We start from the raw sequence: 17,275 nt of genomic DNA on the forward strand, positions 1-17,275 counted from the left end.
GCCCTTGGGATTTACCAACTTTGACTAAATTTGACTTCACTAGCGTATTCGGCAGTTCAGTCTATATACAGGTCCTTCCCTACACAAGACATTATTTGGCTGTTCCTCAGGCTGCACAATTTCACTGGCAGACCACCACAGGCTCTGAAACCAAGGTTTTACTGAAAAAAAAAAAACAGAGTTGTGTTTAAGTCAGCATTGTTTCATCTAATGGCTATGATTATCCCCAGCGTGAATGCTTCTCTACCCCATCCTTGCGCTCTCTGGAGATTGATACTGCAGAAAGATAAAAGGCCAGAGGGTAATTATACCGCTTTTCATTTCCACTGATCTCAAAGTGTTGTGTAAAATGCATAAATGCCTCCCACACACAAGCCTGCGATCTAAAGGATGACCTCGTAAATACAGAAAGAAACGTTTGGTTATTTTTCAAGGATTAATAGAATAAGAACTCCTATCTTCTTCCGAAAGATTTTCTCTTTTGCAGCTAACCTATCAGCTCAGGTGTAGGAGCATTTTATAACAGATGCAAGTGCCTCTCCTTAACATATAGATAAGTTTGGAAATACGACCAGAATTACGATGGCCATTTTTGCATATATTCTCCCTAACCTCCAGATAAAACTCGCTAGGTTTCCAAGATAAAATAACTTATCCCATAAATACTTTTCTGACTTTTAAATCAGGATGAAAGGTCTTGCACTGAGAGCTCCTCAGACAAAGGTTTTGTTCGTTTGTGCTGGGGGGGGGTTGTTTGGTTTTTTTTAATTATATCAACAGCTAAAATAGAAGACGTCCCCCTTGCTCATCCATAGCCATGCTCCCTGTGTTGCACCAACAGTAAGAAAGCAATTTCTATTAGTAACCCATGCAGATCTCTAGCAAATCTTACAGTTAAAGTACTTTTGACTAAGGAGGGGCCTTTTTATGTCATTTTGTGGTTTAAAACTGGGCTTTGAGAGGCCAAAGCAAGATGCTGCAATTCCTAGGCCAGCTGCTGAAATGAAAGAGGTGAATGCGTGCGCACGCATACGTGGACAGACCTGTGCCCACCGTATCAGCATGTCAGCCAAATGAGACTGTCTGTGACACCCTAATGGTCAGAATGCTTTCATTTGTGAAAAAAAAATAAATAAATAAAATAAAATGAAGCGAGCTCACAGAATGGCAACATTGCATCTTCCCAAAGAAATACAACTCAATCAGATTTGCAACCAGGAATTGTAATTTTCCTGATATCTGGAGAGAATAATCAATAGAAGAAAGTCTCCCTTTTGTGATTACATTACCATGCGCTTCCTTGACAGGAAGGGGATTTCATCTGATAAGCTTTTAAGGAACAGGTATTTGCATCTTTGACAGCAAAGGACAAGATGAATTATTAAAAATGCTACATTAGTGATTTTTATTAACCCGCATCTCATTCGCTCCCTTCTGAAGCCTTGGTGTGAGTGCCAGTGTGACGTCCCTCCAGGAGGACTGGAAGGTTGGACTGAACAGCACTCATTTGTGATTGAAAAATGAGTCATGGCCAATTATTCTAGATCTTTCTTATTCCTTTTAATAATTATGTCTGTTCCAAGCCTACTACTGTGAGAATGCCCAGTGTGTTTCTACTAGCGATACACAGGACTGAAAAAAATAAATTGAAATTCTTTTGGGTTAGGTTAAAAAAAAATAAAACAAAATTATCTGTACTTCTTCAGTTGGCAGATTTCCCCCTTCCAGAATGTCTAGAAATACTGGAAACATGCGGTTGGGTTTTCTCTTTTATTCTTCCATCTTTCACAAGCATGCTAGAGACCCTGTGGTATCACCAGCTTAAAATCAGCAGCAGCTTCTAATCCCTGGTTAACTAAGAGGAGGGAACTGAAGAATGAAAGAGTGAACAACAGCAACCATGAATCCATGATATTTAAAAAAATAATAATTGATTTTTGTTGTCATTATGTGGAATGATCTAGCAAATTAAGCAAAAAATAAAAAAAAATGGAAGGCAAAATATGTGCCTTGGGGGAAAGTATGCAATAGCATTTAAAAAATCCATGTTTGACATCTTTCCTTGACCCCCAGTGGGAATCTGGGCCATGTCCAACAGCCTCTCCCCGTGTGGTCCCAGCTGTGCTGTGGGACACTTCTGTGGACTTCACCAACACCCAGGGGCTACAGCAGGAGAGCCTCCGGGCAGAGCAGGCAGCTTTCAGAAGTGTTAAGGATTCCCAGCTCATCTTCACGTTTCCAGGTTTTATTCTTCAAAACATGAGAGTTTTAAGACTGTTTAGAAACCACCAAGCTGTAAGGATTTCATAAATTATGTATGCAAATTATTACTTAAATGCTGACTACCAGAAACATCATCGCTACCTGTGTGTGTGCACGGATGCAGCACGCATAAAGTCAGATTTAGATTCACTCTTGCAAACTGCATTTTAATTTCCAAGCAGAGAGTGCCAAAGTTTCTGCAGGTTCACTGCTACACATTCGAGCATTTCCAATATTACGTGTTGTAGATGTTTTAGGAAGAACAATGGAGGGAAAAGTAATGAAGTGAAATACTTTGCTGCAGCTCAGAACTTCATGCATGAGCAGGCACCAAACCATAGAAGGCTTCGTCTTGCATTAAAGAAGGGAAAAAGCATTTCAAATAAGGTCTTGAACCATCCTGCTCACATATGTACACCCCGGGTAGCTTAAAATGAATTTATGCAGTAATGTAGTAATGGAGGACTTTGCAGCTTCTTCTTTACTCAGGCTTCAAAGTGAACACGCTGCTGTAAATGCAGATTTGGTTGCACCAAGTACTTGTCCAGCTGCTGGCACTACAGCATGAGCAGGGTGCCTCTCAGCACTGTAGACCCTACCGAACACATCGGGACCTGGAGCTCACAATAATCCCATGAACTTTAAAAAGGCTTTCAGGAGAACTGCGGGCATGGGTTTCCCATGCCTCAAGCAGCTCTGAGTTACTGCAGTAGCGCAGAAAGGGATGGGGACACGCATCCACACCAGCCAGACACCAGCAGGCAGAAGGCTGCATGGAAATGCAGTGCAGTCGTGCCACAGATCTTCTCTGGCACAGCTTACTGCTCCAAAAGCTGCTTCATTCCCAGGCAGCTCGTTTTCAGAGCAGCACTGAAAAAGCAAAAGTGCAAATTCCTCTAAGGAGGAAAGAGCTGTTCCTCCCAGAGAGCTCATTTTACATGTCATGCAACAAATGCCATCGCTGCTGACTTCGGTGGCACCCCACTGCTCGTGTTCCCATAACAACAGAGGAGATGCTCCAGCAGCAACTGCTCCTCGCTGCTCACTTAAAACCAAAGTAGCAAAGGGTAACCAGATCTGCTAAAATACTTTCAGGATCCTCAAGGATTCTTCCTCAAGAACTCAGTCTCACAGACGGCAAAATACATCTGCAGCAACTCTTACATTCATCCACAATCCATTCAAGGTGTTTTAGTTTTTTGCTCTGTTGTTTGGTTTTGTTTAATATGAATGAAAACATCAGCTGGTAAACACAAATACAGAATTTGGGCACAAAGCTGGGAAAAAAAAAAAAAAAAAAAGTCTTGTAGCCCTTAGTTACCCCCAAATCATGTGTAAGCTTTACATATTTAAATTCATCAACAGTTTCGTTTTGCAGCTCACCACCTCATTTTCTACACAGAATGGTGCTGTATGCAGTAACACAATGAAGCCTAAAGCATTGCACAGAAAGACATAAATCACACCACACGTCATGAGCTGCACGGGTGAGGCATAAGCAGCAAAACAATAATAGATATGTTCATTATGAGTTCATAAAATGGATACAAAAAAAAAGAAAACCTAGTAAAGGTCATTGGAAATACAGCAATGAAAGCAGTTAATACTTGTGGAAGGAATCTTGCTCTTCCATAAAGATCTGCCACTTATTCAAGTGGCTAATGTATATGTCTTGACCAAAGGTCTCTCCAATTTGGTCCTATGCCCACAGACTGAGTTAATTATGTATAAGTTTACTTAATTATTCATCCATTTATTCACCATGCCAGCCTCAGAAAATATGGCAAGTGCTCTCCTCCCGACACATTGCTCTTTACTATAATGCGACAATCCTAGCAGCTTCTTCATTTTATGCTTATTTCTATTTCTTAAAGGAAATAATAGATACAAGGTTCTTACTTCAAGCACACATTTGAAGAAAACTTCACAACACACACAAAAATAAGCCCTGAAGGGAAGTGTTTTAGAGCAGACACATTTCTTTCCGTGCAGTAAAGCGGATGAAAGCAGCCGTCCATCAGCCCAACAACCATTGCAGCCCCTAGGGAAGTGCAGATTATGGGTTTCAGGCTGTAACAAGGGTGATTTCGAGGAGATGGCTACCATTCCTCACACCTCTGCACTCTGTTCTTTGGTTCCTACTGTGCCAGATCCTCCTCCCACAGCGGGCTGCGGTACAGGAAGGTGGGACGGGGATGGAGCCAGGGACTGCGCCGCTCCTCATCGCATCGGCCCTTCAATTGCTCAGCACCTGGATTAGCTGTTCTTAGCAAGAGTGCCACAAAAACGCTGTCATGTCTCGGTGACAAGAATTGAGAGGTCTGAGCAGAGTGTCAAGCCACGGAAAATCATTGTCTGGATGATGCATTAGAGCGCTAATGGTTTAGACTTGCAAAGGGGGAGAAAACGGTAATGTAAGCAGAAAATGGCAGATGGAGTTTATTTCCTCACATGAAATGTCATCTCTAATTCTCGGGCTGCTTATGGAGAAAGGTTAGCCTAGCCCCAGGCACGCTGCTGACAAACAAACCAGTGGGTCCAAGCAGCACCAGCCACCCAGCACCCACCACTCAGGCTGATGCCCCCGCTGCCAGCCCGCGCTGTAAGGGATGCTGAGCCCCAGCTTGCTGCGACTGCAAGGGCTGAGGCAGTGCTTCCTCACGTTGCAAGTGTCCAAGGCAAGCCCCTGCCAGACCGGAGAATGCAAAAAAGCATTCTCATCTAGCTAGTGGCCTGAGCACTGCCCGCAGAGATGGACGGAGCACACTGATGGCTGAGGAGCTGCAAGGAGGGATCTGAAAGGTTTCCAGGGGAACCATCAGGGTGCTACGTCCCCAGGCCGAGAGCTTGCAGCTGGTTCTGAAAAATCAAAGAGCATTTCTGTACCTACCACCATAAGGAACAGATCCTAAAAAGTTACCTTTCTTGGGTGCGAAACACGGCACGTAATTTTGGGTCAAGGGCTACTTCAGCTACTCCTTTTAAAACTTCTAACAACCAACTCTGGCAAGCCATCTGTTCATGTTTTAACTTGACTGGAAAAGCAAACTGGACCACTTAGCTACATTTTCCCATCACAAATCCAACTGAATCAATGTGAGTCCTCCTGTTATAGCAGCTGAAATAATTTTGCTGTCTGTCCCTGGCTGTGTCACTTGGTGGCTGGCTTATTTAAACCTTCATGCCTCAGGTTTGCCACGTGTAAAATGGGAATAAACAAACAGCATTTCATCAAGTGCTGGAATATTTATTAATCCCTCACGTTATTTGCGCTAATTAATAATAAAAGAGTTACTGAGAGCAATTCCCCAACAGGATTACCACTGAATTATGAGAGTAATTGTTCGCAAGAACTTTATTTGGCTAAAACCTCTTCCCTGGCAAGAAATTCTGTGCGCAGCTCGCCCTAAGCTCCAATCACATCATCATTTTAGGGTGAGTTATTTCTGACCTGGGTAGCTCCACGCTGCCTTGGGGCACGGCAAGCAGCGCCGAGCAGCAATTTCATTTTCCTGGCGCTGCATTAGACTTGCCCGCAACACAAAGCCCTTCGTCATTCCCTCCATCGCCCTTGTCCCAGCCTCAACCCAAAACAATCAGGCAGAAGCCCTGCAGTCAGCACAGTGCACGGAGTCCAGGTCACCTCAGGACCATCCGTTGTGACACTGAGCTGAGTTAAGCCACCTTGCTGCAGCCCAGAAGAATTTCCAGGATTGCCTCAGGCCTCCAATAAAACTCATACACAGGGTGCAGGTACATTAAAAACAAACACACACCTTCCCGATGAATTTTAACATGGACTGAGACCCAGAAAGGTGAGGCCCGTGATATGACACACATGAGTTCAATTAAAAACAGAAAAGCTGAGATGGGGTTGCCTGCTGCCTGGTTCAGAGCTTTCACCCTGCTCCGTTCTACTGAGACCTGATTAGAAAGATAAATCTGAACCAAAACAAAAAGAATAAGTAATTACTGGAATTGCAAGTAAGGGCCAAAAAGAAAAGTCAGCAAAACAAAAGGTTTCTGCAAGACATGAATCATACGACACCAAAGCTCTGATTCTGATTTCCAATTTTTTCCCCAATTTTTCTTTTCTACTGCAGGTGAGATCTCCAGCACCGACCCCATACAACGGAACGCTTCTTCAGGTTAAAATTCTCAGGACACATTTACACCAAATTTGGCCTATTTGATAAACTGAATGTTGCTGATAGCAATTAAATCACATTAAATGACTCTAATTAACCTGAAACGAACCCAAATCTGTACAGATTAGCTAACCTGACATAGCTAGCATCTTGAGGATTTAGGTTTTTGCCACGGATCTGCTGGGCTCATTTTGTGTGCCCCATCGAATTCCCAGGTCCAGGGACAGCCCAGAGTCCCCAGGGGTGGGAATTTGGCCTTCAGGAGACCAGCAGTGTCAGCGAGATTCCAGGGAGCACAGAAAAGCCCCAGCATTGCTTTTTTTTTTTTTTTTTTCATGCAGCAGGAACATTTTTGCATCCGTAGACCAGAGACAAAATCAGCTCTGAGCGAGCTCTGCCTTGCAGCGGACTCTGCCTCCCTCTCCTGGCCTCTTCCCAGGCTCTGTGGAAGCGGAGCACCAACCATACAAAGTTAAGCAAAAGCAGCATTAGCCAGATTAGGATTCTCCTTCATTTAAAACGACCAAAGCCTATAGAGGAGAGCCCTGAGGAAATCCCTTCCATCATTAGCTTACCGACCCCGCGCTGAGACTTGCAAAAGCAGATTTTGCCACAGACTGGCAGCTGTAAAAAATGCCCAACAAAAGAAAAGATAACAGACAAGGCAAAATACCAGTAATCCCTGCTTAAAATCACAGGCATGGCTATCAAAGCCTAGCAATTTCCTCTCAGCCTTTCTTAGCAGAAATGATTACCATCACGCTTCCTCATTAATCATTTTAACCTATTACAGGATGCACTCCCAAAGGTGAAGAAGAAAAAAAAGCATTGCTCGTGATCTGGGATTCCCCAATTCACCCAACAAGAATGAAAGCAGCAGGGCAAGGGAAATATGGTCAAGTACAACAAAATCCACAGGGAAACCATAACTTTCCTGGAGAGCCATCCAACAGCACCAGGGCATTAGTAGGTAGCTGAGCTCTAACAGATAAAGTGGAAGAAAAAGAAAAAACATGCACACAAAACACACACACAAAAGACCCGTACTACTTACAAGGCACAGCAGCAGCTCCAACCTGCATTTGTGGTTTTGGATGGGTAAGGGTGCCTGACTTCTAGACCTACTTGGAATACAGCAAAATGGTCAACGTCAATAGGATAATGAGCATCTCGAGAAACTCATTTGCATCTTATTTTTTTTTTATTAGAGGTGTTTACCTTTTTCCATATATTTTTGGTGAACGAATAGATATTGAAATGGGAGAAAGACCACCACAACAGCAGCACTCCTTTTGCTCACTTCTGGTTCTAAGGAATATCAAATTTTAAATCAAAATCCAGAAAAATCTCACATATGAGATGCCTCTTTTGGTGTTCCTTGATTTGTACAACACTTTATGGGAGTCAATCCAATTTAAGCAATCGTGAATGTTAAATTGCCTTTATAGTTCATTTAGAGTTTGCCTTGGAGATAAGCAGCCTTTCTGTGCCTGCAGAAGGAGCAGCAGTTCACTCTTTACTGAAAGCAAGTCCAAGCTTATCAATCCAGGTGGCTGACGTTTATAATATTTGCTCTACTTACTAAGTATTTACTAACCCCGTAGTTCTTGGATAAAAAAAAATAGCATGAAAATCTCAACTTTTATTAATAAACTCCGTCTATTTACAGAGGAAGGTTTAGATTTATGTTCCTAAGCTAAGATGCCTTTTTCCTACATTTTTTTTTTTTTTAAGGCACCAGCAGCTCTGGTGGGGCTGCCCATACCTGCAGCTCAGCCAAACCCACAGGGGTTTGCAATGAGGGCTCATCAGTTTTCATCTCAGCGTGTTATCAGCACGTTAACACACACACCAAACGGACAGCTAAGCCTGTGAAACTTCTTCTGCAATAGGAAATACATTCTCCAAGCTGAATACTGAGGTCTATAGCTAAAGAAACAAATTAAAATAAAGAATTAAAAAAGTAAGCTCTATGTTTCTTCCAGAATTTTGGTCGCTGGAAGCTCTGCAAAGCTCCTGGGAAAGCTGTCACCCCCGAGGTGGGACCAGCAGCACGATAAAGACTCTGCAAGCAAACTGCAGCTCCCTTGGAGGGCAAACCTGGCAAACGGCTGAGCAGAGGCAGCCAGCGCTGCAGCGGCTGGGAACTGAGGATGCAGAGTGTGAATTAACCCATGCAGAGCTCCGTGATGCCACAGCCAAGTTGCTCTTAAGGTTTCCAGATCGTTTAAGAGCACTGAGGCACTCCTGCACGATGCTGCACCTGCCCCACAGAGCTCACCAAGGAAAGCATCGAGCCCTTCGTGTCAGACCTTTGTCAAGGAAGCCTTAAATACTGGAGAAGAAACAAGGACGAGTGAAAGGAAGGGACCCTGGAGGTGCTGGAGCGATCGTGACAAGGGGCTGACAGCTACTGCTGTGGGAGTGCACAGGATTTGTCCTGCCTTCCCGAGCCCAGGCAAACACCACTCAAACACGGCTGTCATCCCAATTCCCCAGACACGGATGGGTTTGCACCGAGCATTATGGACAACATCACGTAACTGGCTTCCAGAGGGGCAGCGAGGAACAGTAAATCGCGTCCACAAGAGGCACGGACTGATCGAGGAGCAGCACACAAACAGGGAACAATTCCCATGAGTTCTGCAGGCTGGAGGAAGGGCAGAGCTGCCCATTTTCCTCTCCCCTCAGCAGCCACACAGCAAGGCAGAGCCCATTAATCCGGGAGATCCCAGGCCTGGCCGTGGCTTTGCAAGCTTTTGCGCTGTCCTCTCCCTGTTTCACCCTTCCTGGTGGCGCCAGCATCCCTGCACCCTCAGCCTGCAACCCTCGCTGCTATTTTTGGCAAACCTGAGCTGTGTAATCTTGCAGAGTCACCGAAGCATGCTGTGCCTTTGTTTTGGTGTTTGCAAAACCAAGCTAAGAATAAGCACCACTGTAAAACAACTCGAACAGCTCAGATGAGGGCATGAACTATTTTTACCCACGCAGAAGGATGCTGCAGGGAGAACAAAGTTTCATTTTGCTGTGAGTTCAGGCTATGCTCAGAGCTGATGCTTTTTATTTTATCAAGCCTTTACAGAGACGTTCTGAACTTTCTGAAATTTAATTTATTTACTTTTTTTAACCACTTAGATGAGTGCTGTAATTGCAGCCTGCTCAGGGAATGACAGTAGGCAGCATGCAGACAGAACACAACCCACCACGCTGCAGATGACAGCAACAAGGACTCCTGTCCCTGCAAACTGCATCCAGCAGTCAGGGAAAACAAGAAAAGCAGAAAACCAAACAGAGGGGACGATCTGGAACTTACCCTCAGCACAGCAGCAGCACAGCCAGATCGGGCAGAGCAGCACCAGTGCAGAGCTGGTACCGGGGGAATTGAGCTGGGCTCTCAGCAATTTGCTCCAAGTCACCAGCTCGAGCTGTTGTGCACTGTGCAGCAGTGCTTTTTGGCTCGAGCCTTACATGCCAGGATTGCAGAAATGCCCAGACGCACAGCTGATAAGATCCTTGTCTGCAACCCTCCTGTTGTGACCCCTGGAGCACAGCTATGTTTTCTTTTTCTTCAATTCCTGTGCAGAAAAACCACCAGTTTTGGCATGCTAACCCATTCCTTCATTACAAGGAGGTCTGATGGCACTACACCTTCGTTCCCAAAATTAACAGTGCTCGAATGTAGCTTCCCCAGCTCATACCACTTCAATATTTCATCTCATTCACAAATCAGGATAATATAAATATATTCCAAGAGTATTTCATTTGGGCTCAGCGGGAATGTTTTGCTTTGGAAAGGCTCAAATGTTTTTAATTTCGTGATTGCAGCCATCACATTAAGGTGATAAAGTACAACGTCGTCATCTTCCATAACTTAAATCTACAGTGAGGGCTCAAATCAAGCACCTTGTGCAATGTCTCTCATTCCACTCTCTCTTTTTTCCAATGGGTGGCAACTAAAATTGTCTCAGAAACCCCAAAAGAAAGGAAGGAAAACCAGTTCATGGTTGTAGCTGCAAGCCTCATCATACCCGTGCTTTCAGTTCATTATTTTGGCATCATAAAAACACAGTGACTGCTTTCAATCTGAAGGAATTATTACATCTTTACACTTTGCTACTTGCAAACATTAATTGACAAAAGCAAATTTGTCTGTCAAGAACGGGAGTGAACACTTCTCCTAATTTAATCAGGAGTAAATCAGCTGGTGAGCCATTAGCACGCAGTTACTGCAATAATTGAGTCCCTCCATTGTGGTGACAGGGAACAATTTATATTTTATTTATTCTAAGATTGCCACTATTTTCTTTCTTTTCCTCTGGTATTTTCTTCTGCTTTACAGAGCAGCTATTTCTGAGGGACAGGAGAGCGTCTAGATCCCTAGGTGCCTATTTTATGAGGAAAAATAATTTATATTATATATATACATACATATATATATATATATATATACACATATATATATTTTCCTCCTGGGGTGTACCAGATAAATGTCACTTTTTTCTTATTAAATCCCTAGAAATAGCTCATTCCATTGGGTGGAAAGCAAAAAAAAATATTAGTGATCTTTCCATTTCATTTCTGTGGCCCCGTAATCTATTCAGCTCGGGTGGGAGCATGCCGTCTCCCCAAGAAGTTTTCTACATATTGCTTTTGGGGGAGAAATAAACAGGTTTTCCTGCTAGTGCTGGAGCTGGCCCTGGACAGAAGCAGATTATCTTCTTCTCCTGCAAAGCACAAGGCCCAAAGGACATTTGGGGCAGTTTGATGCATTTCTTGTCATCTCAGAAAAATGGGATTTGGGGGTTGATGAATGCGATACCTCCTACACAGACACACAGAGCTCTATTTGACGTGACACTGCCATACCCAGACAGCTGCCGGGGAACAGAAACCTGGACCATCTCTTCCCCTTCTCCATCCCGAGGGAAGAGAAACCTCCAAGGGCAGGCAGATTTAGTATAAGGGGAAAAAAAAAATGGGGAAAAAAAAAAATCATCATTCCCACCACCTGCATTTTTTATTATTTTTTTTTAATTTCAGCAAAATAAAAGGCAGGCTGCAATTTGGTAAGGCTGCAGTAAATAATCCACTGGTCCAGGTTGCTCCGGAGCTGGCCAGCAGCCTGACAGCCCCCAGCATCACAAATCTATTACCCAAGGGGAGCAGGCTCACTGAACACATCTCACCTCACCCACCTGACACCTGCTCTTGTCTCGAAACCCCTGAAGTCTGCCTCTGCACAGAGCTGGCTGGCGGCACACGAATTAAGCAAGACTCCTGCAATCATCTCAGAAGCAAATCTGCTCGCTACACACACAGCTTCTCCCGGGTCACTAAAAGCAGAGAACCGTTAGCGTGAAAAATGTATTACCGACAAATGCATGTAGGAAACCTAACATGCAAAGTACCAGAGAGCACACTGCCAGCCCTGATTCCACACGGTCTTAAAACAGATGATCCAAGCAAGTTTTATGTTCAATGCCCATGTTCTCGCTGCCCCCAAGAGGGAAGGAGAGCAGCCCCAAGGGGTGCTCAGGTGCTCCCACGCTGCAGCCTGAGCTCACAGAGGTTGAGGATACCCAGGACCAGAAACTCGCCACAAGAGCAAACAAGAGCACAACAACTGGTTAGCTGGTGATTAATTAAATTGAGGAAAAAATACAGCAGAAATTAAAGGACCAAAAAAAAAAAAAAAAAAAAAAAAAAGTAAATTCTCATAGCCCCAGCCTTATTTAGAAAGGTCAGAGATTTCTTTCAACATCTTGTAAAAGACAGAATTTTTCCTATAAATTTTTTCCCAGTTGTCGGATGCAAACTTTCAATCAGAAATTATAAAAATGGAGTTTTCTTTAAAAAAGGACTTCGTAGAGATCTGTGGATTTGTAGAGCAGCCATCAATGGGATGTGAAGTATGCATATTGGCTAATATATATATAATTGCAAGATAATACATGAAAGTTTCAGTGCAACATCTTAAAACCTGATTGATTTTTCAGTTACTTTAGCTGTCTTGCTCATTCGGATCATATCTTGAACCAACTTCCTTATTTCACAACCAACAGAGAATTAACTGGCAAGGTATAAAAAACCTGGATGCTGCTGATTTGTCAGGCTCCCATGAGCCAAAGAATTGATGGAGAATGACAATTACCCTAATGGAGCAGTGAGTCAGAGAACAACATGCAGAGATTAGTCCAGAAAAATGCATTTTGCTGAACAAGATGCTTGGAATTTGCCTACAAATAAAAAAAGCAGTTTCTCTGCTAAGCCCAGTTCCTCAGGGGAACCCTCAGCTCTCCTTGAGATCGAGTCTCACTCCACATACTCAGCATTACAGGGGGGGTGCAACACCCTTCAGATTCTCACCGTCTCTCTCATTTTTAAGTTTGGTAGTTCTGGTTATAAATCTTTCAGATTTTTTTTTAATCAAACTGTCAAATGGAAAAAAAAAAAGAAAAACTGCAGCCTCTTACTGACAGCGTATTTTTGTTTGAACAAAATTTACAGCATGAAACTGTACCAGAGTAAGGTGCAAATTCACGCCCCGATCAAGAAGCCTCATCCAGCACTGCCTGGTGGAGAGGACATCCAGCTGCGATGGAAGATTTAGCACTGGGTTATAAAGCCAGCCTCTCGGTTACTGCTTTTGGAAATCACTGGCTCTGTGGTTAGGATGGAGCAGGTGACAAACCAAGCAAGCAACCTGCATACAAAACGGAAACCTTGCTCACCAAGCAATCCTGGATAGGAATTACAGTCCCTCTTTTGAAATTACACTCACCTGAAAGGTGGCTGTGCCCCCAGCTGACACTAAGCTCGCTCCTGCATCAGGCAAATTTAATGCACATGGCAGCAAGGATTTACTGCCCTGGGCAGCTAGAGCAGTGTCAGTGAACCGAAGCAGGGAGTTAAGCCAGCCGTGCTATAAAAGCACAGCCTTCCTACCTGTGCTATATCCCGTGCTCAGTGCAAACAGAAAAGCCCAGGTAATTGCAAGGAACACACCCCAGCAAACAAATGTTTATTGAGGCATGATAAATGGACGGTAAGCGGCAGCAGTGCAGTAGAGGACAGTTCCGAGGCAGAAGGCTCTTTCCAAAATTCATTTTCTATACAACGTAAAAGTAAACAGCGCTCCAGAGGTTAAATAAACACCAAGGACTTGTGCAAAGGGCAGAGCAGCTTCGGAGCAGGGCTCCCCTATGATAACGTACTCTTTATACTAACACTGTCATTATCATTGCACTTCCTAGGGTGTTATGCAAATCTACAAACACAACGCATGAATAATCAGCCAATTATGCAGAATCAGCTGCACAGAAAACTGTTCGAGTCTTCTATCAAACAGGAAGACAAGCAGCTGGCAGGAGAAAGGTTAACTTTGAAGATATTGAATATTTGTTTTCTCAGAGCAAGTTACTGATACGCAGCATTCAGCGAGAGAGACACGTGCAGCAGGGCATGCTGCTCGGCCACGCGTCCGTCCTCCGCTCTCATTTTCCTGAGGACAGATGCTGCTACACAAAACCTAAGGGTTACTCTGCAGGCAGGCTCTTCTTGCAGGTGCTGTGGAGGAAGAGTCCCTACCGCCCCAAACACCCAGACCTCCATGCAAAGTGAGCAGTTCTCTCTCACAGCATTTGAAGAAAATCCCTTAAACTGAGGTTCAGTTCACTGCGACTCTCCAGCCTCGTCCTGCTCACCCAACAAGCAGCGGGCATCCCCATTTATACAGGGAGGACTTTACCTGGGAGAAAAAGCTTCTGCCTTGATTGCTTTTCAGCTAACGAACATGACATCTTCAGAAAAATCTGGGAATCTTCTGGGCAAAGTCTCCTTCCCTTGATCAGAAACCTACTGAAGCCAACAGCCAGACTCAGATTGTTTTCAGGTAGACTAGGAACTTCAGAGCTGTTGGTTCTGGCTTGGTTTCGTGGTTTTTGTTGTTGTTTATTTTTACATGTTTGCAGTTTTTTGTTTGTTCCCACACACCTCCTTTCCCCCCCACTGGAATAAAAACCAGAGCTCCCTTTCTAGCATTCTGGCTTACTTGCAATGTGAAAAAGGCAGATGTATAGAAAATACGAGATGTTTCCAGATGGCACCTGAAAGTTGTGCTGTCGAGTCTGATTTATTTAGAGATCAGCATTTCTCCAGGCACATAGTTTGACATTTAATTAAGGCCAGGACCTTTATTATTCAAGCACATTGCAGTGCTGTTAAAAAAAACAGATGTCACTAACGATAGGAACATGGTACTGAGTGTCTACAAGCCTTGCTGGTGTAGCCTGGACTGCACAGGTCAAAATTTAACTCTGCAGAGCTCCTCAGGTAGTGATGTTGCAAAGGAATGGCTGGGGCAAGACCTGGTTTTATGGTTTCTGAAGGACTTGCACAGCCCCACACGATGTAGGGCCCTTTCACAGCTCTACCTCAATGTCTTTTGTTCAGGGGCACAACTGAGTGCCTCCAGCTTGGTGTCCCACACCTGCATCCTCCCCCTTTTCCTCAGGGCATCCTTCCCACCTACATCAAAGCCCCAGAGGACGGTGACATCTGGGATAGCCAAACTGTGCAAGGTCCTGTAGACACAGACATATCCTCAAACATCCACTGAAGTTCTGTTCTCATCCATGAGAGCAGAATATATATTATTCTTCTTATGTATTATTCTTCTATATATCGCTGTTGCCATGAACATAGAAAGCTCACATAGATCACACACACTCTACCTACTCATTTCTCTCTGAATGTCAGTGGTGTTCACAGCAACATCCTTGCCTCACATTGCACCTTGTACCCTGGCAATACCTCTAGGGAAGCAATCCCACAGAAAACCGTGTGGTTGAGTTACTGGGGAGGATTCAAAGGCCCTAACCTTGCAGATGTCTGCCTTGGTGAGAAAGGGAAAGAAAGAGCAAACACCACAGTATTTTCCACCTGCGCTTTCCCAGCTGGCTGGTCTTACTCATGTGGAAAACAAACTGCTAGCACAGGACCAGGGCTCTCTAATGTGTCTCTTCCATGTGTGGCACTCAATGTAGTGGATCCACAGCCTTGGGACTGATTCCATACCCTGTAACATGAAAAATGAATACCGAACCCTCCCAGAAAACTTGCTGACATTTCCTTGGAGGCAGCACCATGATCACAGGCTTGATAAACTGAGCAGTCATCAGCAAATGAGTCGCTCTCCTAACTCGGCCTCTGAAGTACCATGAGAGAGTCACAACAGAAGTCGCACCGAGATCTGCAGCAAAACCTTAGTGTAAAATATTTTGGTTCCGACTACAGAAATACAAACACTATAAATGTGAGTAGTTAGAGAATTTGCTGGGGAAAAGATAGAGGAAAAGGGGCAGAAAAAGAGTGGACATTTTGATGCATGTATCTTAGCTAATGTGTTCCCCAACACAGCAATAAGAGTAAGCCAGTACATCTCAAAGTGAGTACTGGAAATTCATAGCAAGTGTTGCTGAGGTATCAATAAAAAGAAAAAAAAAAACACAAACACAGAACCACGGGCCTTTCTCCACAGCCACGAGCAAACAGACATACCCATCCTCTAAGCTTCTTGTCCCCAGGGATGGGAAAAGAGACTGAGTCTTGTCAAAGTCATTAGGCCAATCTGTTAATCCTGGGAGCTCGGTTTGAAGGAGGATGCCAGCACTCAGCAGAGCAGCGCTTCACGGCACCTGTGCTGATCTACTGAGGGGAAACACCAGGGAAGGAGTGGGTGCAGGCAGCCCACACGCTCCCTCTTTAATTACCAAAAGGTGCAAGCAACAGATCGTCAGGCAAAGCCCTGAGAAGTTACACACATGAAAACAATTAGGAAATGGAACAATTTAGGTGCTGCAGTTACACAAAAACCCACAAAAAGCAAAGGAAAAATCCAAATATTTTGTCTTTCACAGAACTGAAAACCAACAGAGAACCACACACCTAGCGAAGCTGTGTGTAGTGAGTCCCCATCCACGACAGCAAGTTGACCTCCAGCTCACATTATTTTGAAGCAATTATTTTGAAGCAATTCCTACCCTTGTGTTTCAGAAGTTGCTGTGTTGTGTACACACGGATACATAATGATGCTATAGGGCTTGGAGCACCTTGTGCTGGTCCACGGTAACCCCAAACACGCAACAACCCCAACCCTTACCTCAAATGCGTGACCCCGCTCAGACACAAGACTTTTAATCGCTTCAGGGAGGAACCGAAGCAGGTGGACAGCCACAACGGGGCTCACCCCTGCTGTCCCTTGGGGAAACACCGAGCTCTTGGGGATGAACCCCCCCCCCCGTCCCTCCCTTACCTGCTTCCATCAGCTGGCACTGCTGCCCGAAAACTTGCGAGAAGGTGACGGGGCCTGCAGGGCTGGAGGTCGCCGGCGAGGACTCCATGGCTCTCTTCGGGTCCTTCGCGTTAGTCATGGGCAGAGCCCCGCAGCTGCCCGCGGCCCCCAGGGGAGCTCCGTGCTCCCCCTCAGGGGGAGAAGAGAGGCGCCCGCTGCCGCCGGGCTTCAACGGGAACCGGGGTAGGGGCACGGCGAGCACTGGGGGGGGGGGCTCCGGGAGCTGCCCTTGTCCCGGCTCCGAGCCCCAACCTCGCTCCGGGAGGCCGGAGGAGGCTCCCGGCTGCCTCGTCCCTCCCTCCCGAGCAGTTGAAGGGGAGGGGAGAGGATGGAGGAGGCCGGAGCCGCGCTGCGATGCCGCCGCCTCCTCCGCCCCGCTGCGGCGGCCCTGCCTCCGGCCTCCCCCCGCTGCTGCGGGGCCGCAGCTCGGCCTTAACCCGTTCACCTCTACCCCAGCCCTTGGGCCCTGGTGGAGCTGTTCCCCCACAAACACCCAGCCGGGTTGGGGGGTTGG

The 17,275-nt window shown here is 45.3% G+C and overlaps 1 protein-coding gene across 1 annotated transcript in view; it reads right to left on the minus strand.

The window, feature by feature from the left end:
• KAZN (kazrin, periplakin interacting protein) overlaps positions 1–17,051 on the minus strand; it is a 179,168-nt gene extending 162,117 nt beyond the window's left edge. Inside the window, exon 1 of the mRNA XM_068658260.1 lies at positions 16,723–17,051. Coding sequence (XP_068514361.1) covers positions 16,723–16,840 — 118 coding nt within the window. The 5' untranslated portion in view covers positions 16,841–17,051. The remainder of the gene's footprint in view (positions 1–16,722) is intronic.
• Between the last annotated feature and the right edge of the window lie 224 nt (positions 17,052–17,275).

The sequence above is a fragment of the Anas acuta genome, chromosome 22, assembly GCF_963932015.1.
Source record: "Anas acuta chromosome 22, bAnaAcu1.1, whole genome shotgun sequence".
Lineage (NCBI taxonomy): Eukaryota > Metazoa > Chordata > Aves > Anseriformes > Anatidae > Anas > Anas acuta.